This window comes from Hetaerina americana, unplaced genomic scaffold (assembly GCF_022747635.1).
Source record: "Hetaerina americana unplaced genomic scaffold, ioHetAmer1.1.p SCAF_10, whole genome shotgun sequence".
NCBI classification, from domain to species: domain Eukaryota; kingdom Metazoa; phylum Arthropoda; class Insecta; order Odonata; family Calopterygidae; genus Hetaerina; species Hetaerina americana.
Genome location: NW_027286070.1, coordinates 68175237 through 68194831, shown reverse-complemented (window position 1 = coordinate 68194831; position 19595 = coordinate 68175237). Strand labels below are relative to the sequence as shown.

General features: G+C 36.7%; 1 protein-coding gene across 1 annotated transcript in view; it reads right to left on the bottom strand.

Annotated features, from left to right (window-relative positions):
* LOC139699052 (zinc-regulated GTPase metalloprotein activator 1-like) overlaps positions 1-19223 on the bottom strand; it is a 253362-nt gene extending 234139 nt beyond the window's left edge. The window contains exons 1-6 of the mRNA XM_071598058.1: positions 19160-19223; positions 18733-18907; positions 18260-18356; positions 17081-17172; positions 11378-11437; positions 4126-4163 (exon numbers count right to left, since the gene is read on the bottom strand). Of these exons, the coding sequence (XP_071454159.1) occupies positions 4126-4163; positions 11378-11437; positions 17081-17172; positions 18260-18356; positions 18733-18904 (459 nt within the window). The 5' untranslated portion in view covers positions 18905-18907; positions 19160-19223. The remainder of the gene's footprint in view (positions 1-4125; positions 4164-11377; positions 11438-17080; positions 17173-18259; positions 18357-18732; positions 18908-19159) is intronic.
* Positions 19224-19595: the final 372 nt, after the last annotated feature.

Here is a 19595-nt window from a genome sequence, read left to right as displayed (position 1 = left end):
GGGGCTTTCCATCCTCCTTACCCTCCTCCATTTCCGCTCCCATCACCCTCTTTATCTCCCCCGCCTCCCGCCGCCACAATCTTCACCCATCCATGCGCCGCCCATTCCCCTCTTCCTCCCCCCGGGAAGCACGCGCTCGCCCCCCGTTCGGACCTTTCTCGCGAAGCCGCAAAAACCCCCTCCCACCATCCCCGCGCTCTCCTCGGGGCGAGATACCGCTCCGCCCGCGAACCGCACCCCCATCGACGTGCCGCGCTCGCAAGCCCCACCACTACCACCGCTCCCTCCCACACGTGTGTGCATGCACATATCTCCTCCCTCTCGCGCACGCACGCACACACATCCACACGGCGAACAAACACAGACTTCAAAGTTCCAAGCCAATTTCGCAGAGCGCAGACCGCCCGAGCCCCCAAACCTCTGTCCTTTTGCCTGCCAACGCGGTGGAAACTCGTGCCCCCAAAAATACCCCCATTCTCCCCTCCCACCCACCCCCCACCCCCCCACACCCCGTCCGCCTCATTACATGCACTCCCTCCCCATTCTCCCACCCTCGAAAAAATAGCACCCACTCCGCGACTTCTCAATCCTTACCCACCCCTAACGGTGCCTTCACCTCCGCCGCCGCCCCCCACACCCTTTCCCCACCAAAAGCGCCCACTCGACGCTAAACCACCTCCCGGAGCCACTCAGTTGAAATGATGTTCAACTCCGCCGTGGAGCAGCCATACACAGAAGGGCCTTAATGTAACTTATGCGAGGCAGAGAACTTCACGATCCATTTTCTAATTTCGAGGGTGGGTGAAATATTTGCAAAGGTTATGGCGGTCGCTCTACTGCACAGGATACAAATCCGGAATGCGATTTTCGGAGGTTGGTCAAAATTTGAGAAAAGCTGAAGCTAATGCATCGCAACAGTGATCTGGTACAAGAAACCATTCCCTATTCACTTTGAAGAACATCTAGAAGAAATATTCATGAACGACTTGACTATTAATATAGATCATGAATATTAATTAGAATTCAAGTGACAGAATGACTAAATAAATTTTTAAAACATTGCTGATAATATTCCAGAAAAGTCTTTGATGAATATATTTTTCATTCTATCATTGAAAATTTCAAGTAGAATTTCTCCTTTTTTGAAAGTTGCAATTGCCAAAAACAAGGGTGCAAAATGGATCGGATCTATTTTCAAATGAATCCGATTATTACACCATTACATCACTTCAAGCGATAATATGTTTAATATGGAATATCAAAGCGATGTAATTGATTTTCCATATGAATTATGGCTTCCAAAGAGCCTGATAGTAGTATATTTATCAGGGTGATTCCAATTCCTACTTAGGCAATGTTTTAAGATCACTTCAGGTCCAGAACTCAGCCACTGTGATGTGAAATCAAATGAATAAACCATGGACACCTTAAATCATCAGTAGATTGAAACTAACAAATGATATGTATATTATGGCTTCTGATATATAAAGACCTGAACAACCACACATATTTCTGATTTTTATTTATCATCACACATTTCTCAAAAACTCATCTTTCAATCTAAATTTCTAATTAATATTGATTATAAGTCAAGTGACAGAAGTAAAATTTAAAATACTGCACTGAATCACATCATTGAATTTGTGTTTCAATTGTCATTCTGCAAAAGAAACCATTAGGCTCTTTAAATACTACATGATCATGTCAAAATCATTTATTAGAGTACTTTCCATTGTGTATTCAGCTTAGATTTTCTACTCATAGAGTCATGAAAATTACAGAATCTATGTACGTAAGTGTCAAACCCAGTGAGAGTCATTTAGAATTGAGCCTTACAAAATTCACAAGAATACTCTTTTGAAAAAGGTAAAAACAGATTATATTCCCTCCACAAATAAAGAATTCTATCTTTAACATTACTATATCCAAGAATTTTGGGGAATACTACTGCATTGCCATAGATTTGAATTGAACAAGGCTGTAGTTCACATGCCCTAATTTCTTGAAAGTGAATTCAACTAAATTTAAATTTTATACACAAATCAGTCAGAGATTAACCTATATTAATGAAAAAACAGGTGGTTTCATACCTTCATAAAAATATTAAAAAATAAAATTTCATAGCCATACAATAATAGGCCAACTGTGTTTCCAGATAAAAAGGCAAGGGAAGAAGTTTGGAACATTAAGAATATAGTAAAAGAGAGATGTGAAAGACAGAGAATGGTTATGGTACTCTCAAAAGAGAAACTCATAATCCATTTTTGTACACAAAATGGTAGTGTTTAATAAAAAAAAGATGACTGAACTCAGACCACGAATTATTGCTGTGGCTGATTTGCAGACGTGAGGGCCAAAATAGAAGACTTTTGGAAATAAATTGCAATTGACAAACATGAAACAGTAGGTATAATTGCAACTGAGCATAAAAAAATCACTATTTAAGCTTAAGTAGCAGTAATCGATGCATTTATTTAATCAGTCCAATGTTCATGACTATACTCAGTCAAAGGATTTGTGGGACAGAACAAAGGATATTTAGTGATACTTTATGATGCCATTCAAATCTTAGACAGTTATTTAGGTTTAATGAAGCAAAAATAAATATGTGACCATGCACAAGTAATTAGAAGACCGCCAAAACCATGACAGAAAAAATTAATACCTTCGCCAAATGGTGAAGGTATCTTTTGGTCAAAAATTTGTAGTTGCATAGCTGTACAGAATTTTTTTAAGAAAACAGATATTTCTTAAAGAATCAGGCATGTTTTCATAAAATAAGAATGGACAACCACCTTTGTGGTTGTCTCTGCAGCACAAAAGAGTGGTATGAGAGAACAAAATAGTTTTTGGAACAAGGGAACGCATTGGCGATATTACAAGTAAAATTGAGAAACTGAGCAAAAGGCCAAACTATATTTTAATCACGGAATCCTATCAATTAAAGATCCTAAATTAAAAAATTATGAAAAAGCCCATTATAATGTATGGAAACAATATATTTTCTAAACTCAAAGTGAAAATATTTATACCCTGATAAAATTTCTCTATTCTTTCAGGATTTGGAATGGAATGGAATTCAGACTAGAATGGCAATAAAATGTCTCTCTTGTCCTTATCAGTAGAGTTAAAATTTGCAGCAAACCTAAAAGACATTAGGTATTTAAAATATGAAAAGCATCAATGCCAAAACCACGCTCATATTTTCACTGAAATCTGTTCCAGAATAAGTAATATCAATAAAATTTCCAACCGGCCAGTATGGAAAATAAATAATATCAATGGTACTCTGATTTTTAAGGTAGGATTTAGAAGGACAAAGACTGAACAACGATAAATTTCTTCGCCTTTTCTAACAAAGACAATTGGAAATCTCACTCTACAACACACCCTTCTTCAATTCTATATTCTTCCTTCCACCCATCATTCTGTCCAAAATGCCCATCCTATCCTCACTGCTTCCTTCCTTGCCTAACGTTCTCCCCTCTATCACTATCTTCAACACCTCATCACCAATCAAAATGCTATGCATCCACTTTTTCTTCCACATTTAGACTTCTGCCAATAATCCCCTCTCCTCTCCCACCATGCCTTGCACTCTCTCGTTAGTTTTCCCCTCTATCCTTCTCCACACCCAAATTTCAAAAGCCTCCAATCTATTCCTTTCAGATTGCTTCCAAGGCCACGTGTCCATATTGTACAAAACCATGCTCCATATCAAGGTTTCGATAAATATTAAATAAATGTAAAAATACAATAAGTACAAAAATAAGATAAATATTTAAATGAAATAAATGTAAAAGATAAATACAAAAAATATTACTCTAAAAATAGGCATAAAAATTACATTAATATATACAAAATAAACCAAAAATTAATACCTAATAAATTTAAGTTAAAATACAAGGCTGTAAGATACCTTTGGTGATTCTTACTTCTCAAGGAATACACATACATAACTACGATGGATTACAAATTATAAATAGTTTACTTGCAAGAAATCAAGTCCATTTCAGGAAAGGAGTAAAGCGTTTCAAAAATGTCAAAGATCAAAATTAATTATGATATTCCACAAACTAGGGAAGGGCACTATCTTAATAAAATGCATATGCATAGATTACATACCTGCATGCCATATTTACAATCAATCACGGTAACTATTCCTGGAAATAATGAAGAGAAGGTATCAGTTTATTATAAAATTTAAATAGTTTCAGACAAAGCATAATATGAGCATTCCATTTGTGCCTAAGTGTCACAACAAATTATTCTGATTATAAACTTAAAATGAAGTTATCTTAATTATAGAATACACTTAACCTACAAAAGAAATGGGACACCATATTTTGGGATTTCATTACGCATAAATTCAGAGGAGAATATTACATTTGTAACACTCACTTTTGATAATGTAAACCATTCATTTGAACAGCTTTCCGTATTATTTAATGTAAAATCCAATGCTTGCAGTTTTCCAAATTTAGAATTATTAGTGAAATAGAAATTTTCAATTTAACTCAATTTCAAGATTAATTATATTTCAAGCAATTATTCAGCTCGTATGCTTCAGTCTGTAGTGACTGCAATGTGAAGTTAGATCACTTACATTCGGGTCCTAAAAAATTGATATTATGTATCATGTTTATGAGCTATCATGAAAAACATGTACTATTTTCTCTTAGAAGAGGACAATTGTATTTAAGAAGCAGTTCTGAAGTAAGATGTATCATGATGATGTGCTTTTCCTGCAATCTTCAATACTTATTTGAAAAATTGCAGAATATTTTAATGTACTCATGGCAAAGCAGCTTTGACATAGATGAACAAAGACCTGAAGAGACATTGAATGCCATTGAATAAAAGAATCCTAGGCAGATTGGCACTGTACTCAGTCGATTTATATTGCCTCAAGATTCTAATAAGGAAACTGATGCTTCCTGATTGCCTCATGAAGTTGCAGACTTGAATTATAAGTGACTAGCAATGGGATTCCACACAGGCCAGATTTCTTTTCTGTTCATGATGCAGATGCATGAGACACCAAATTCCCAGGATGCCCTTGCCAGGAATTTTCCTGTATTTGACTTAGTTGATATATAATTTTGCATGCTTCTTGTAGATTAATCTTTTGAAAGGTCCCATGGGACTCACTTAGGATATCCCAGAGTATCCAGCTGTTTTATCATACCAATATTTGTTAAATAAGCACGATTTCGAATATTTTGAACCTTTCTGGACATTCCTCATCTCAAGTGGAAATTTCTCTGCTAGAAAAACACTTAAAACTACATACTCAATAATTCTGTTTCCACAAAAGACATAATAAAACCTGGGGGTTGACTTTGAAGTAGTCCTTCAGAATGAAAACATCGCAGTTCAATAAGTTGTTTCCCAGGAGCTCCTTAAAATCTCAAAACCAGAAATAAAAAAGAGAAAATATTCTCCAGGACATGATACCTTGAAGTCCATTAAACATTCAGAGACATATAAAAACTTGATCATCCAAAAGCAGAAAAAGGCAGCATGGTGGTTGTATTAGAGAAAAATGATTGCATCACGAAATGCCAGGACTTCATCAGAGAAAATAGCATAGAAGTACCGTATTTTCCCATTGATAACGTGCACTTTATGAATAATGCGCTCCCAGAACTTTGCATGTGTCAAGAATATGTATGGATACCGCGTGCCCAGGGATTCGTAGTTATCTCAAACGCGTATAGAGGCCGTGCATCTGTATATACATATATATATGCTCATAAAGATTATACATAGTTTGTGTAAAAATACATCTATAACGGATGTGTGTGTGTAAAAATACGTTAATGTTTGGATTTTTTCAATTTTCATTACATAACGTGCATTGTCATTTTTTTATCATCTGAACATTTTTGTATAGATAACGCATGCGTTATCGATGGGAAAATATGGTACTCCTTTCAGACCCAACTTCCAAGTTTCAACAAAAATAAGGAAAGTAATTAAATCCAGTGATACAGTATTTACAAGTTATGAAACATACAAACTTGTACAAATGAATCCCTCAGGACCATGATATTTTGGGCAAATAAAAGTTTACAAAAATGGGATTCTGATCAGACCTGTGGTGTCAAATGTGTCAGCTCCCAACCACATGCAAGTGAAGAGACTTAATGAACCCTTCAGAGAGGTTTCAAAATTCTCCATGGAATATGGTGTAGTGAATTCCTCGGACTTAGTCAACAAACTAATGAAAAAGATACCTATAATCCCCAAAAAGTGCATGCTAGCATGTTTCCATGAGCACAACCTTGTCACCCATGGAAGCTGTGACCCTCGCCAAGGACATCCTCCCGTGAAAATCCATCCCAGTGCCAGTTATTAATGAACTCTATTTATTATTAAAGACGTGTGTCAACCCAAATTATTTTATTTTTGGTGGCACATACTTCCAATGTTTTAATAGTTTAGCCATAGGCTCGCCCTTGTCCCCACTCCTGGCTGATATTTATTAGTGCCAATTTGAAAAAGATCTGTACTCCTCAGCTCACTCTGTCATTAATACTATATTTGATTGGTTGTGATGAGTGGACGATGTCTTCTGTGGGTGGACACCTTCTGAAAGGCAACTAGGAAAATTTCTTGTACATTTAAATTCTCTCAACTTTAATGTACAATTCATGTTTGAAAAAGAAGAAAAAGATATCCTGAATATCCTCGACCTATCCAATTCTGAAGGCAGAAATAGTTGAAGAGTATTCTGTTTTTTGGAAGGAAATGTATACAGACCAAATAACTAATTCTTTAAGGCGTTGCTTTGCCCAAAAGCTTTTGGCATTTCATGCAATGATTCACTGATTAACCTCTATCCCTACATCAGATTCAAATAAAAATGAGGAACTAAACATAATTAAAATGATAGCATTTAACAATATCTATCCTGAAGAACAAATAAATAAACTTTATTGGAAGAAACTAATTAAAGTAGCCGCAAGCAATATTTACAACCCTGAATATATAAAAGATCACACCACCAAATGACGGAGAATTCACTACTTAGGGAATATTTCTCAAAAAGCAATCAAGAAGTTACCAAAAGTTAAAATTAAATTTGGCTTTTACAATAATTCATACCTTAAGAACCTTATCTCACACGCAAAAACCAAAGTTCCCCAACATAACAGTTTCAGGTTTAACTTTGTGGAATCCCTTCATTATGAGGGTAAAAAGAAACTAAACACTTCCACAATAAAGATATAAATTTCACCAACATGGTTTCGATGATGCACAGCATCAAAGCCATGGTATTGAAATATTAAATCTTTATTGTGGAAGTGTTAAGTTTCTTTTTACCCTCATAAAGTTACCCAAGACAAGAGGAATGAAATGTGTGAATTAAAGGGTTTGAGTGTTCCACTAAATATACTGGGATAAAAAATTGGACATACCAGACAGAAATTTGAAGAAAGAATAAAGAGGCACAAAACATTAGCACCTTATTGAACATGTGTACATTAATGACTTAGCAAGTAAAATTCTCAATTTTGAAAATGAAGGTCATAGACTGGATTCATTGGAGCAATCAGAAATTTTAAAAATTGTCTGTGGCAAGGATGAGCTAGCTAATGAAATTTTGTACACACCCTGAGAGGATACCCCACAGAAGGTATCTCCATCCCAAGCACACCCCCATTAAATGCCAAAGATTGACACTGAAAGCTGTACTTCCCTTTCCTTTCCATTCCATCTAAATTTTAACCTTTTTATCCCTTCACCCTACCTTCCCCTCCCACTCTCACCAACCCTCCCCACTCTCGCTCTTAAGGTATACACACAAAATTGTCTTCTGGGAGAACCACCTGATGATGACATCCAACGCTGAAACCTACGTCCTGTTTTAAAAAAAGTGTGCATCAGAATTAGGTGCAAGGTTACTTCCTTCATTTCAATATGTTATGAAAATTCCATAAAATTACACCTGAGACAACAAAAATATGCTGGTAGACTGAAAGCAAATGCACACATGCTTGTAGACCACAAACAAAATGACCTTCAGAAGCACTCCTAGTGGCATGTGGAAGTAACATTCCCCCTCAACACACAGGCACAGGTTTGAGGTCGTTACATTCATCCAGTGTATTTTGAGAAGCGGAAGTATGGAGATGTGTTCTAGTACTTTGCCAACGTTAAACAGCGTGCTGCTATCAACAGCTGCCTTCACCTCACTGTCCGAGGTGTAATGATTGCCCTTGAGGTCTCTCTTGAGTTGAGGAAAAAAATAAAAATCACAAGGCGCAGGATCAGGGGAATAAGGAGGGTTGCTCGCAGCATTCAAATCGACACAGTTTGTTTTTGTCTGCGAGACGGCGTGGTACCCATCGTGCACAGATTTTACAGAATCCCAATTGTTCAATTATGATGCCGACACGTTCATTCGATGTTCCAACATGGTTTGTGATATGCTTTTGAATGATTTGCCAGCCATTTTGAATCAAATCTTTGATGAGTTTGCAATGTTTATTGTCTGAGGCAGTGATCGCATGTCCGCTGCGTGCATCATCAACAATTATGGCTTTCCAGGCTTGCAACCACGAAATTTTACTACCCATCGATTTACAGTAGACCTCTCAACAGCATCGTCACCATAAACAGCCTTTAAACGGCGATTAATCTCACTAGGAGTCACTTTTTCAGCAGTTAAAAAATTCAATATCAGCACGCTGCTAAACTTGCATTGACATAGCACTACAACATGTCTCCATTCTTCCAATTCTCAAAATACACTCGATGAATGAAACGACCTCAAACCTCCGCCTGTGTGTTGAAGGAGAATGTTACTTCCACTTGCCACCAGGAGTGCTTCTGAAGGTCATTTTGTTTGTGGTCTACAAGCACGTGTGCATTGGTTTTCAGCCTACCCTCGTACCTCTTTAGATTACCTTACGCTAGTATACTATGCCAAAATCCATTCCTATAGTGTAATCTTTGGGGAAACACTACAGCAGCAGCAAAGGCCTTTTCCATATAAAACAGGTCTTTGAAAGTTATTGCAAAAGTATCCATCATGACTACTGTACGGCCACTGTTTCTTGAATTCAAAATAATGACATTACTTTGCACATATATTTTTTATTGTGCATAACTTAAAAAAGAATTCAAGTTTGTTAAATCCCAATTCCTCAGTACACGGTTTCTTCACTTGCAAGAGAGAGATATACATTTAATACAGAGGTCCATCACTCAGCCTCACTTATTTTCAACTAATTGCCTAAAAATATAAAAAAATAAAGCCACAGTAAATAGTACAGCGGAAACCACTATTTTTAATTATCATTTCTCTGCAGCATTGTAAATATGTTAAAAACTGAACTTAAAACACTGTTATTACCCCAGGGCTATTACAGTGTGGATGAATTTACAAGTGATAATTTGAGATTGACAGCTGCATTTCATGTATGCCTGTATTTGTAACGTTTCAGTGAAATTTTCCAAATTTTATTTGGGATTGACTGCATTTTCAATTCAAATTTCAAACCCCCATCACTATCAAATGCTTCCTCACAGTAACACCCACAATTATTTCCACTCGTTGATCATACACTCTATTTCTTTCTTTGATTGCTTGTTGGCATGTAGACCTGAATAATGACTAAATTTGTTGGTCCAACTTTTACTTATACTAATAACATTCTATCACTTGCCTGCTCTGTGTTTACTATGCTTCATCCTACCTTTCTGTTCAATATTAATGCCACCCCTCACTGATTACCTTCCTCTTCCTTGTATATAACCATGTTATATCATACAACAATCACTCCACTAAAACCCACTATCCTTCCATCTCACCTCGACAGCCCTAAAATATCTTTTTTTTCCTCTTTCCATATGCTGCTTCATATTTTCTAATTTCTCTGTTCTCAACATCGTCCTAACATCCCAAGTCCCTATCACTCTGTCCATGAATTAAGCAGACAAAAGAGAAGTTAGGACTACTATCATCAAATGGATCTCAGGAGCGAGAATGGTGAAGGAGGAAATGGTAGCTTCTTGAAAAAGGGCAGGCAGAAGATGGAGATTTAACCATAGACTGAGAACAATAAATAAAACCTGTTTACGATTTCATACATGTAAACCTATCATTTATGTCACATTCAAAAATACTTGGATCTGACATAAAATATCGAAGTATTTTGATGTTAACAGAAAATATGAAGAAAATTGAATTGTTACATAAAAACTTTAGTAGTTACACGTATATCAACATTTATATTCATTGCGCAATCCCAGAATTTCATCACACGGGCGAGAGAGAATGCCTTACAGCTGCATTGTTTCCATGTTCTGAAGTGTAATTCATGGATTCACGTTTAAATACAACACTTCATGACAATCTTCTCTCTTAAGATAATATGACTTTATCATCAATATAACCTTTTATGTGATGCTTAGCTTATATTATTATTTTGATACAATCAAAATCTGGAATGAAAGCAACTATTTTTTAAGCCTCTATGACACTCTCATACTACCTAAAGTTGAATGCCTGTAGACTACTGGGTATATTGGGACAGATACATCCTCTGCAAACACATACTATTTATTAGAAGAGGAGCGACATCCCGACTAGCCCCATAAAGATTAAGTTTCCCTACCGCACCACAAGTGAGGTGTAACTAAACATGCTACATCACATACATTTATTTGGGATTTTTCTAAGGAAGTACTTCCAAAGGAATATTAGAAGTCTGTTACTTACTTCTCACTTGAAACAGTGATAATATCAAAATTTTCAAAGAGGCAATCATCTGCTATGCTTGACATGAGAAAAAATACTTAATAATTATTATTTTTCCGGTGAATCCACTTGCACTGATAGGTCAAAGTTAAACCCTTGAGCCCCTGGCCCATAAGATGCAGCAGCTGATCTTAGAGCACATTTTGGAGTCAAAAAAGTGCATCTTATCGGCCAGGAAATACAGTAGTTGCTATGATTTCTATATATTAGGGCAATGGACTGGAGACCAGCAATCACTGATACATACCCAAATAGACATTCATTGCTGTATACTTTTTGCTACATACTTATTACAGAAAGTGCTTCCTTTACAAGAAGGCACATAAAAATAGAATTACACTGCCTGCTAGACCAAGTTTCTCTGAATTTTTAATGCAAAATACAATTATATCATGATTTCAACATCAAAATATGGCATTGCAAATTTTGTTCAACATATTAAATCCAGAAATTTCAAATTTCAATTTTTCTGGTCCCTTGAATTTAGAAATAACAAGGTGTACTAAAATTGTGCAACTGAGGTGCATTAAACAACAACATCAATAGCAAGTAACTCCAGTTTCATTTGCAATTCATTCATATTTAAGCATAAACAATTTCACTCACCATCAAGGTATATGTCACTCCCCAATTCCTTGTCAAGCCAAAACATGGATGCAATTGGGCCTGAAAAGAAAGATAACTTCCATTACTTCTATTAAAAGGAGTACAAGTAAAGCTCATTTAGACAAAAGGGAACACAATATGCAATTTTTCATCTCTATAGATTATAAAAGCTTTTAATTATGATCAGGCAATGTACTGAACTCAACATTTGTTCAAATGTGAAAACTAGCTCATAATGTAACAATGTTTTGCAGTGTGTCCATGCACACTTGGACTTTGAAATTGAATTCCTACGCTCAGGATATAACTCTAATTGTGTTGAACTTTTTCTAAAGTTCTGGTAGTTAAAGTGCATTAAAAGCCCTCTTGAAACATGCTATGGTTATCTTTAATGAAGTCCAAATTTGATATTGCAGACAAATAAGTAATTGCTAATATCTTCTAAAACACTAATTTCAATTAATGTCTACATTGATTTTGAAAAACATGCCTCTCTCAATAGAAATAATGTAGCTGCATTTATCACATCATCATTAAAATTGCTTCAAACAATAACTACCACATAAATAGTTAGTATGTACATAGATTAAAAATAAGTCTTGAGGTCCAAGAAAAAGGTCTACAGTGCACTGGATGAGGTAGAAAAATATAGAACTCAACAAAAATGGTTTTCCTATTAATTTGAAACACAACTGCCTACACTGATTTTCTAAATTTTTTGTGGGTAATATTTACTCTATTTAACTGTTAGCAAAAATTCATTAAAAGAATCTAGCGAAACCCAAATATTGGAATGGAGAGGCTTGTATGTTATAGTAGCTGTAGCCCAACAGCATTTTTTAGATTTCCCGTCGTTTCTTGCTTCATTGTGTCCACATGTTCCCAGTGATGTCCCCTCATCACATTTTTGCATTTTGGGAATAGGACAAAGTTGCAGGGGGCAGAAGTTGAATAAGGAGGATGATCAAGGATGGCGATTGAATTTTTTCAGCATTGATTGTTCGCCAGAAACTGGCGAACAATCAATGCTGAATATGCTTGAACATTGTCCTGGTGAAGATCCATCCATCATACTCGGTTAAAATAGTGTATGCTCTGTTGATTTTCATAAATCAGTTCATCAGCTTCTATCATTCGGACAGTTTTTTGACGATTGGTAAGGACAAGGGACCGCACACGATCAATATTGTCATCAACAAAGGTGGTTGAAGGTTGTCCTGAACTTGTATCATCCGTGGCTTCTCGTCGCCCATCTTTAAAATGCTTAATCCACTTGAAAACGGATGTTTTCTTCAGAGCATTATCAGCATAAACAGCTGTCAACATGTCAGTAATTTCTTGATAACTCTCTTGCTGCACTTCACCAAAAACTTGACATAGATTCTTGGCTCCATGATTTCGTCAATTTACATTTTCTACAAACAGTAAAAACAAGGACAGCAGACAACAGGATAACTGGCACCATACGCACAGCTCGACAATCCATCAAGCACATCATACATACGGCTCATCGGGTCTCAGGCAACCAGCGCCGCTGGTGGGCGGCAGGGCTACAGTCCGCATCATATTGCCACCAGATTGCATAAGTTCGCATATTTATTGGGCAGACCTCATATTCAAATACATGCGCTTTGAATTAGAAAAATACTTCTATATCCACTACATCATGGCTTCACTACAAAGTTAAAGTAGTAAAAAACATTCCAAAGAAAACTGCGGGAGATGCCGCAATAGTAACTTTTAACGGAGTCATCTGCTAATGTGCATTTCAATGCAACAATTTCAGAGTGTAAAAATCATTCGCCTTGACTGGGATTTGAACCCAGATCCCTCAATATCCGGTCGAGTGCTTTAGCCACTTAAGCTACCGAGGCATCCTCTTAAACTCTGAAATTTTGGGGCTTTTAAAGGAACAATATGTTTGGACGAAATGCCGTGCCGTGGACTGTGGTGCCTCGCGCACGAATACGAATGCCTTAGACATTGTATGTACGGCATTTCGTCCCAACATCTTGTTCCTTTAAAAGCCCCAAAATTTCAGAGTTTAAGAGGACGCCTCGGTAGCTTAAGTGGCTAAAGCACTTGACCGGATATTGAGGGATCTGGGTTCGAATCCCAGTCAAGGCGAATGATTTTTACACTCTGAAATTGTTGCATAGTAAAAAACATTATTTTACTGTATTTTCATCTAGCATTATCAGAGGTTTTATAATGGAATGTTGTTAAAAAGTCAATTCCTTAAGTTATCACTTTTTACTGCTTTCATTCTCTCCACTCCTGGCAAAAAGCTCAAATACTATAACCTACTGATTGCAAACAAACTACTTTGGCATCTCATGTGCTGGTGCTTAAGAAACAATCGCCACAGATAAAAATAATCTTCACTTTTCTCTTTTGTCAAGCGTCAAGGATTGTACAGTGGAGCAAACACTGATGATTCAGAGGCAGATAAATGATTTACCTCAAAGATAACCCAAAGTAACAACCCCACACTAAAGTGCTTGAAATATGGGGGTAATCCCAGATGTCCCCGACCCGACGAAGAAAACACAACATTTTTGGAAATAAATGTTTTTATTTTTCAACATCTCCTCTCAGCTCTATACACTTTTCCCAGTGATGTTCAATATGTTCGATACCCTTTTTGTATTAAGAACTGTCCTGCTCCTAAAAATAGCCATTAACTGCCGACTACACTTCATCACGGTTGGAAAATCTTTGACCACCAAGCCATTTTTTCAAGTTTGCAAACAATAAATAATCCGAAGGGGCTAAATCTGGCGAATAGGGTGCATGAGGTAGCAATTCAAACTTTAATTTATGAATTTATGCCATTGCAATAATGGATTTGTGAGCTGGTGCATTGTCTTGATGAAACAACACTTTCTTCTTAGCCAAATGCAGCCACTTTTGATTGATTTATTCGCTCAAACGTAGCAATAAATTCGCAACATGCTCGCCGTTTGTTGATAGTTTTTCTTTTCTCAAGATAGCCAATGAAAATTATCCCACGAGCATCCCAAAAATCCGACGCCATGACCTTGCCTGCAGATGAAATAGTGTTCGCCTTCTTTGGAGCCGGTTCTCCCTTTTGAATCAATTGTTTTGATATTGATTTTGTCTCGGGTGTGAAGTAATGGACCCATGTTTCATCCATGGTTATGAAACGGCACAAAAATTCTGCTTTGTTGCTGCGAAACTTTGCTAAACACTCTACTGAAACATCTTCACGACTCTGGTTTTGCTCGGCACTCCACTGAAACATCTTCACGACACTGGTTTTGCTCGGGCATGGGCAAACACGGCACCCATCTTGCACACAGCTTACTCAAATCCAAATTTCCAGTTAATATGCAATGAACTGCACTTTTTGAAATACCTACTTTGTCTGCTAGCTTGCAAACTTCCAGTTGACGACTATCCAGTACCACTTTGTCGATTTTCTTCACCGTTTCTAGTGTCATCACCTCATTTGGTCGACCAATGCGATACTCATATTGACAGCTCGTACAGCCTCAATTAAACTCTGCTACTCAATATTTTACTGTTGTAAACGAAGGAGCAGACTCACCCAGAGTAGAATCCAGTTCAGCTTTTATATTGGTTGGGCTGAGGTCTTTCAAATAAAATTATTGTATCACATAACGATGACCAATTTCCTCCATTTTCACAAATTCACTCAAAACTTCGTGAAGGATTCTCGGGTCTTCCACCGGGTCAAGGGTTCCATATTGGCCGACGTTTCGATGCCCGACTCGTGCATCGTCTTCAGGGTTGATGGCTGCCATTCCGTATTTGGCCGTCTTATATACCTGAGCTCCCGCCTCAGGTGACCTGTGATTGGCCCGAGGAGGGGGGACCTCCTGATTGGTCGCCGGGCAGTTGTGGTCTGTTCCTTCCTTTCTTTACTTGGTTTAGCACCGGTTTCCATGCATTGCTGAGGGAATAGCCGGAAACCAATGCTCAGCAATGCATGGAAACCAGTGCTAAACCAAGTAAAGAAAGGAAGGAACAGACCACAACTGCCCGGCGACCAATCAGGAGGTCCCCCCTCCTCGGGCCAATCACAGGTCACCTGAGGCGGGAGCTCAGGTATATAAGACGGCCAAATACGGAATGGCAGCCATCAACCCTGAAGACGATGCACGAGTCGGGCATCGAAACGTCGGCCAATATGGAACCCTTGACCCGGTGGAAGACCCGAGAATCCTTCACGAATCAAATACGCCGGGAAAGCACCAGATCTTACTTCACTCAAAACGTTCACTATTGATGGCTGCCAAACAAATACTAAACAACGTAGCATTTTCAAACTTGAAACATATGCGTACTTTCTATTGCAGCGATATGTTTCAAACAACTACCGCCATCTCTAGGTCAGGCCGGGTACTTATGGGCCTTCCCATGCAGATGGTGGAGGTTTCTGGCATTGGGGTCAACAACATAATGATAAATCACTTATCACCCATAGAAACAATAAGTGTCTGGGTACCACGCCGTAGCATTCTTGGGTCATTATTATTTCTACTGAATATCAATGATTTGCCTAGATATATTTAGAACAGCAACATAGTTCTGCATGCAGATGACAAAACTCTGGAAATGAGTCACAAGGACCCTCACTTATTGCAAGCTAAGCTTGATAGCTCATAATTGCCCTTGGAAAATGGTTAAACTAAAAAAACTGTAAGTAAATGTACTAAAAACAAATTATATTCAATTAAAAAAAAACAGAAGTGCCTCAGACTTATGCTTAAAAGACCAACCCATAGAAAGGGTATACAGCACCAAGTTTATAGTTTTGCCTATTGATGAGTTCTTAAACTGGGGGACCCATACCAATGGCCCATGTCCCACTTTGGCAAAAAGTAGATTTATTCTACGAAATCTTACAAACATTGTAGATTTAAATATACTGACGATGGTTAACTATGGCATCTTTCAGTCACATATGCGCTACCGAATAATTTTTTCACGAGCATCACCTGGCTTCTTTAGAGCTTTTATAATGCAAAAAAGATGTATTAGGTATATAGCAAAAATATCCCCATGGCAAACTTGCAAACCTTATTTTAAATAATTAAAACTTCCAACTTTACCTTGTCTGTATATTAATTACTTATGTATGGAGGTTAAGGATAATATGAAACAACAAATCACCAATGCACAAGTGTATGGGCATAATACTTGACAGACTGTCGATGTATATTTGTTCTGCATCTCCTGCTATGCATAGTAAGTGTCCCTTTCATGTGGACATCAAAATTTTAAATTATCTACCACTAGGCATAAAATCTGCTCCTTCTAGGGGTATATTTAAGAAATATCTGAAGCATTTTCCAATAGATAATGCTATTATGGTAGTATGGAAAAGTTTCTGGAGTCTTCGGAACACTGAAAGAGCTGATTGTTTGCTCTCTGACTTGCCCTGTATTTTACTTTTCAAAGTCCTGGGACCAATAATTATTACTAATACACAATTCCTCCCATTTCCTTCCAGATTCCTTTTAGTATAGGTCTGTTGGAGTTATATTAGTTCCCTGACTATGAAGCCTCCACTCAAAATTACATTCAATGTGAAATACACATTACCATATATGAATCAATCGCCGACCCTTGAATGCCTAAGTAAGACAAATCCCTTATTATAGTTTAAAGGCATTCTATTGGGAACTTAATTGTCAGAATTAATTTAATACTCACCAGGATCTGCTAAGCCAGTAGTTTCAAGAAGTATATAATCAAATTTCCCCCTCTTGGTCATAAGATTTTCAATAGCTTTAATGCCATTATCCCTGGGGAAAAAATACACCACAAAATTATTACTAATACAACATTAATTTGCTTTTTAAAGGAAAAGAATTATATTGGTACATTATATTAATTACTGAAGCTTGCAATAGAGTTATTCATACATGAAACCACTATAGAGAACAACATGATCAGTTGATATTTAATCATTTAAAAATCAAAGTATTATGACGTCTGAAATTAACTGAAAGTTATCATTTATTTAAGAAAGAGTGAAAGCAGAAGTATTCTATGCTTTACCAGTGCAGTAAATCAGAAATAATTTTGTTTGACGTGACAATTACAAGCAAGTCTTTTTCTGTATACATACACATTACATCATGTATGATTTCTTCTTTGATCAACAATTCACCCAATTATCAAATATTTAACTACTGGATGCAACTTTCCAAAGTTAGAATAGATATAAATGCAAATATGCAGTAAGCACTTTTGTAAAATAAATGGAATTGGAGTATAATTAATGTTTGGACTCTCAGAATTCATGGGATAATTACAATAATTTCGTCACTTCAAAGAATGCTGATGTAGAACTCAAAATACCATTTCCCAGTGGGTCAAAGATCATTGAAAATGATAGATGATATGTTTCATTAAAGCTAAATTAATCATTATTTAAAGCGAAGAAATTATTTTTACACTACCTTTTCCAGCATTCTAGATATATAAAGAAATTACCAGACACTATCAGTTAGTATGAAATAGATTGAAAGGTTAGAATGCTGCATGCATATAAGATGTATGACGTTAGTGCATTGTAGTTGTATTACATGAAAATATGCATTTTGTCAAGTAGGCATCAAAATACATTATGCATAGTGGCATCTGTGCTATGTGGGCAATCAGCTGTCAACACTTCCATGCCAGTGTCGTCCATCAAAACATTGGAAGCTGAATGCCACAGGGAAGACCTGTGAAGACTTCACACAGAGTTACATGTAATCAAGCAATCAATTCCAACATCAGAAAGCATAAAACTCAATGCTATAGCCCCGAGATGACATCCTTATCAAATTCAATATAACCATAGCCAATAAGAATGAAATAAAAATAATGGAGCAGGAGACTAACTTTACAGAACAACAAAGGCATCCATTCCTCAGTTCCAACCATTCTTCAAACAAGTCTCCTTTGTCACCAACTGAAATACTTTTTTCCAGGGCACTACCTAGAGGATTTAAAAATAATATGTTATTTACAATAGAGATGAGCAATCCTATGGCTGTTTTCATGCAACATGCCAACTTTAGTTATTTCTCTATAATTGATTGACAAGCATATGATTTTCAGGATTATTTTATGTCTATTGTATATAACTAATAGTTATTCTTATACAATACAGGCAATTATTCAGTGGGCTTTCTCCGTCAATATTTGCGGGCCCACTGAGTCAACGTGATCCGCAAAGTATACAAAAGTACAGAGGAAAACTCATTTAACCAGTACATGGCTAATTTTAGGGCTATATCTAAGCTTAGCCAATAATTTCATTATTTTGACTACTACAGTCATACACGTTGAAAGTTTACCAAAATGTGGATTACCTTCTCCAAATTCATTTAGAATGACTGCTATTTTCTTTTCGTGCTGCTCCGTAAGAATATAATTAAGAAGAGTTGTTTTTCCGGCGCCAAGATACCCTGTAATAATAGTTACAGGAACCGGCTGAAGCTGAGCAGGGACAAGCTCTGGGATATCATCGTCGTCCGAATCCATTTCCTAGATGAATATTTCATATTACATGAGTATTTCTTTCCAGCGATCATGTATAATCGCCATAAACATGATCACGGTATAAAAAAATTCGGTTATATGTGCACAAGTCTACTTGAGCGAAGTATTTTGCAATTACATATTCTGATGATTCATGAATATAACCGAAAAGGGCACAGTGATTCCTACAAATCGTTCAGTATAATTACTAAAAATCTTTGCGCTAGTTACAAAAAATGTAAACAATAGTATTCATACCGTGTCACCGAAAATATACGTTAAATTCCCTCCAGTGCATCAAAAATTGAATATTGTTCTTAATATCGTTTCACATTTGTTTTCCCTATTAGGCGCTCGGGAAGTTAAAAAGTGCGCCTTATTTAAACCTGGTTATTCATGAATTTAATTGAATATTAAATTGTCAATTGGCTGAGCATAGATATATTAAAGTAATGAGTAAGCTCGAAATATCATTTTTATTGTAATGGGTTCATTGATTTGTATTCTATATGTATACATGCCATTATACTATTGTAACCGAAGTCATTCTTAGTTCAAATCAAGGCTATAAAGTAAAACCACTTTCCTCTTTCGAATTGACCAAAAACGAAAAACTTAATCCGGCATAACCCAAACCCTTTGAAAATTACTGCCACTGGAATATTTTACTAATTAAATACATTTATGTTCCATT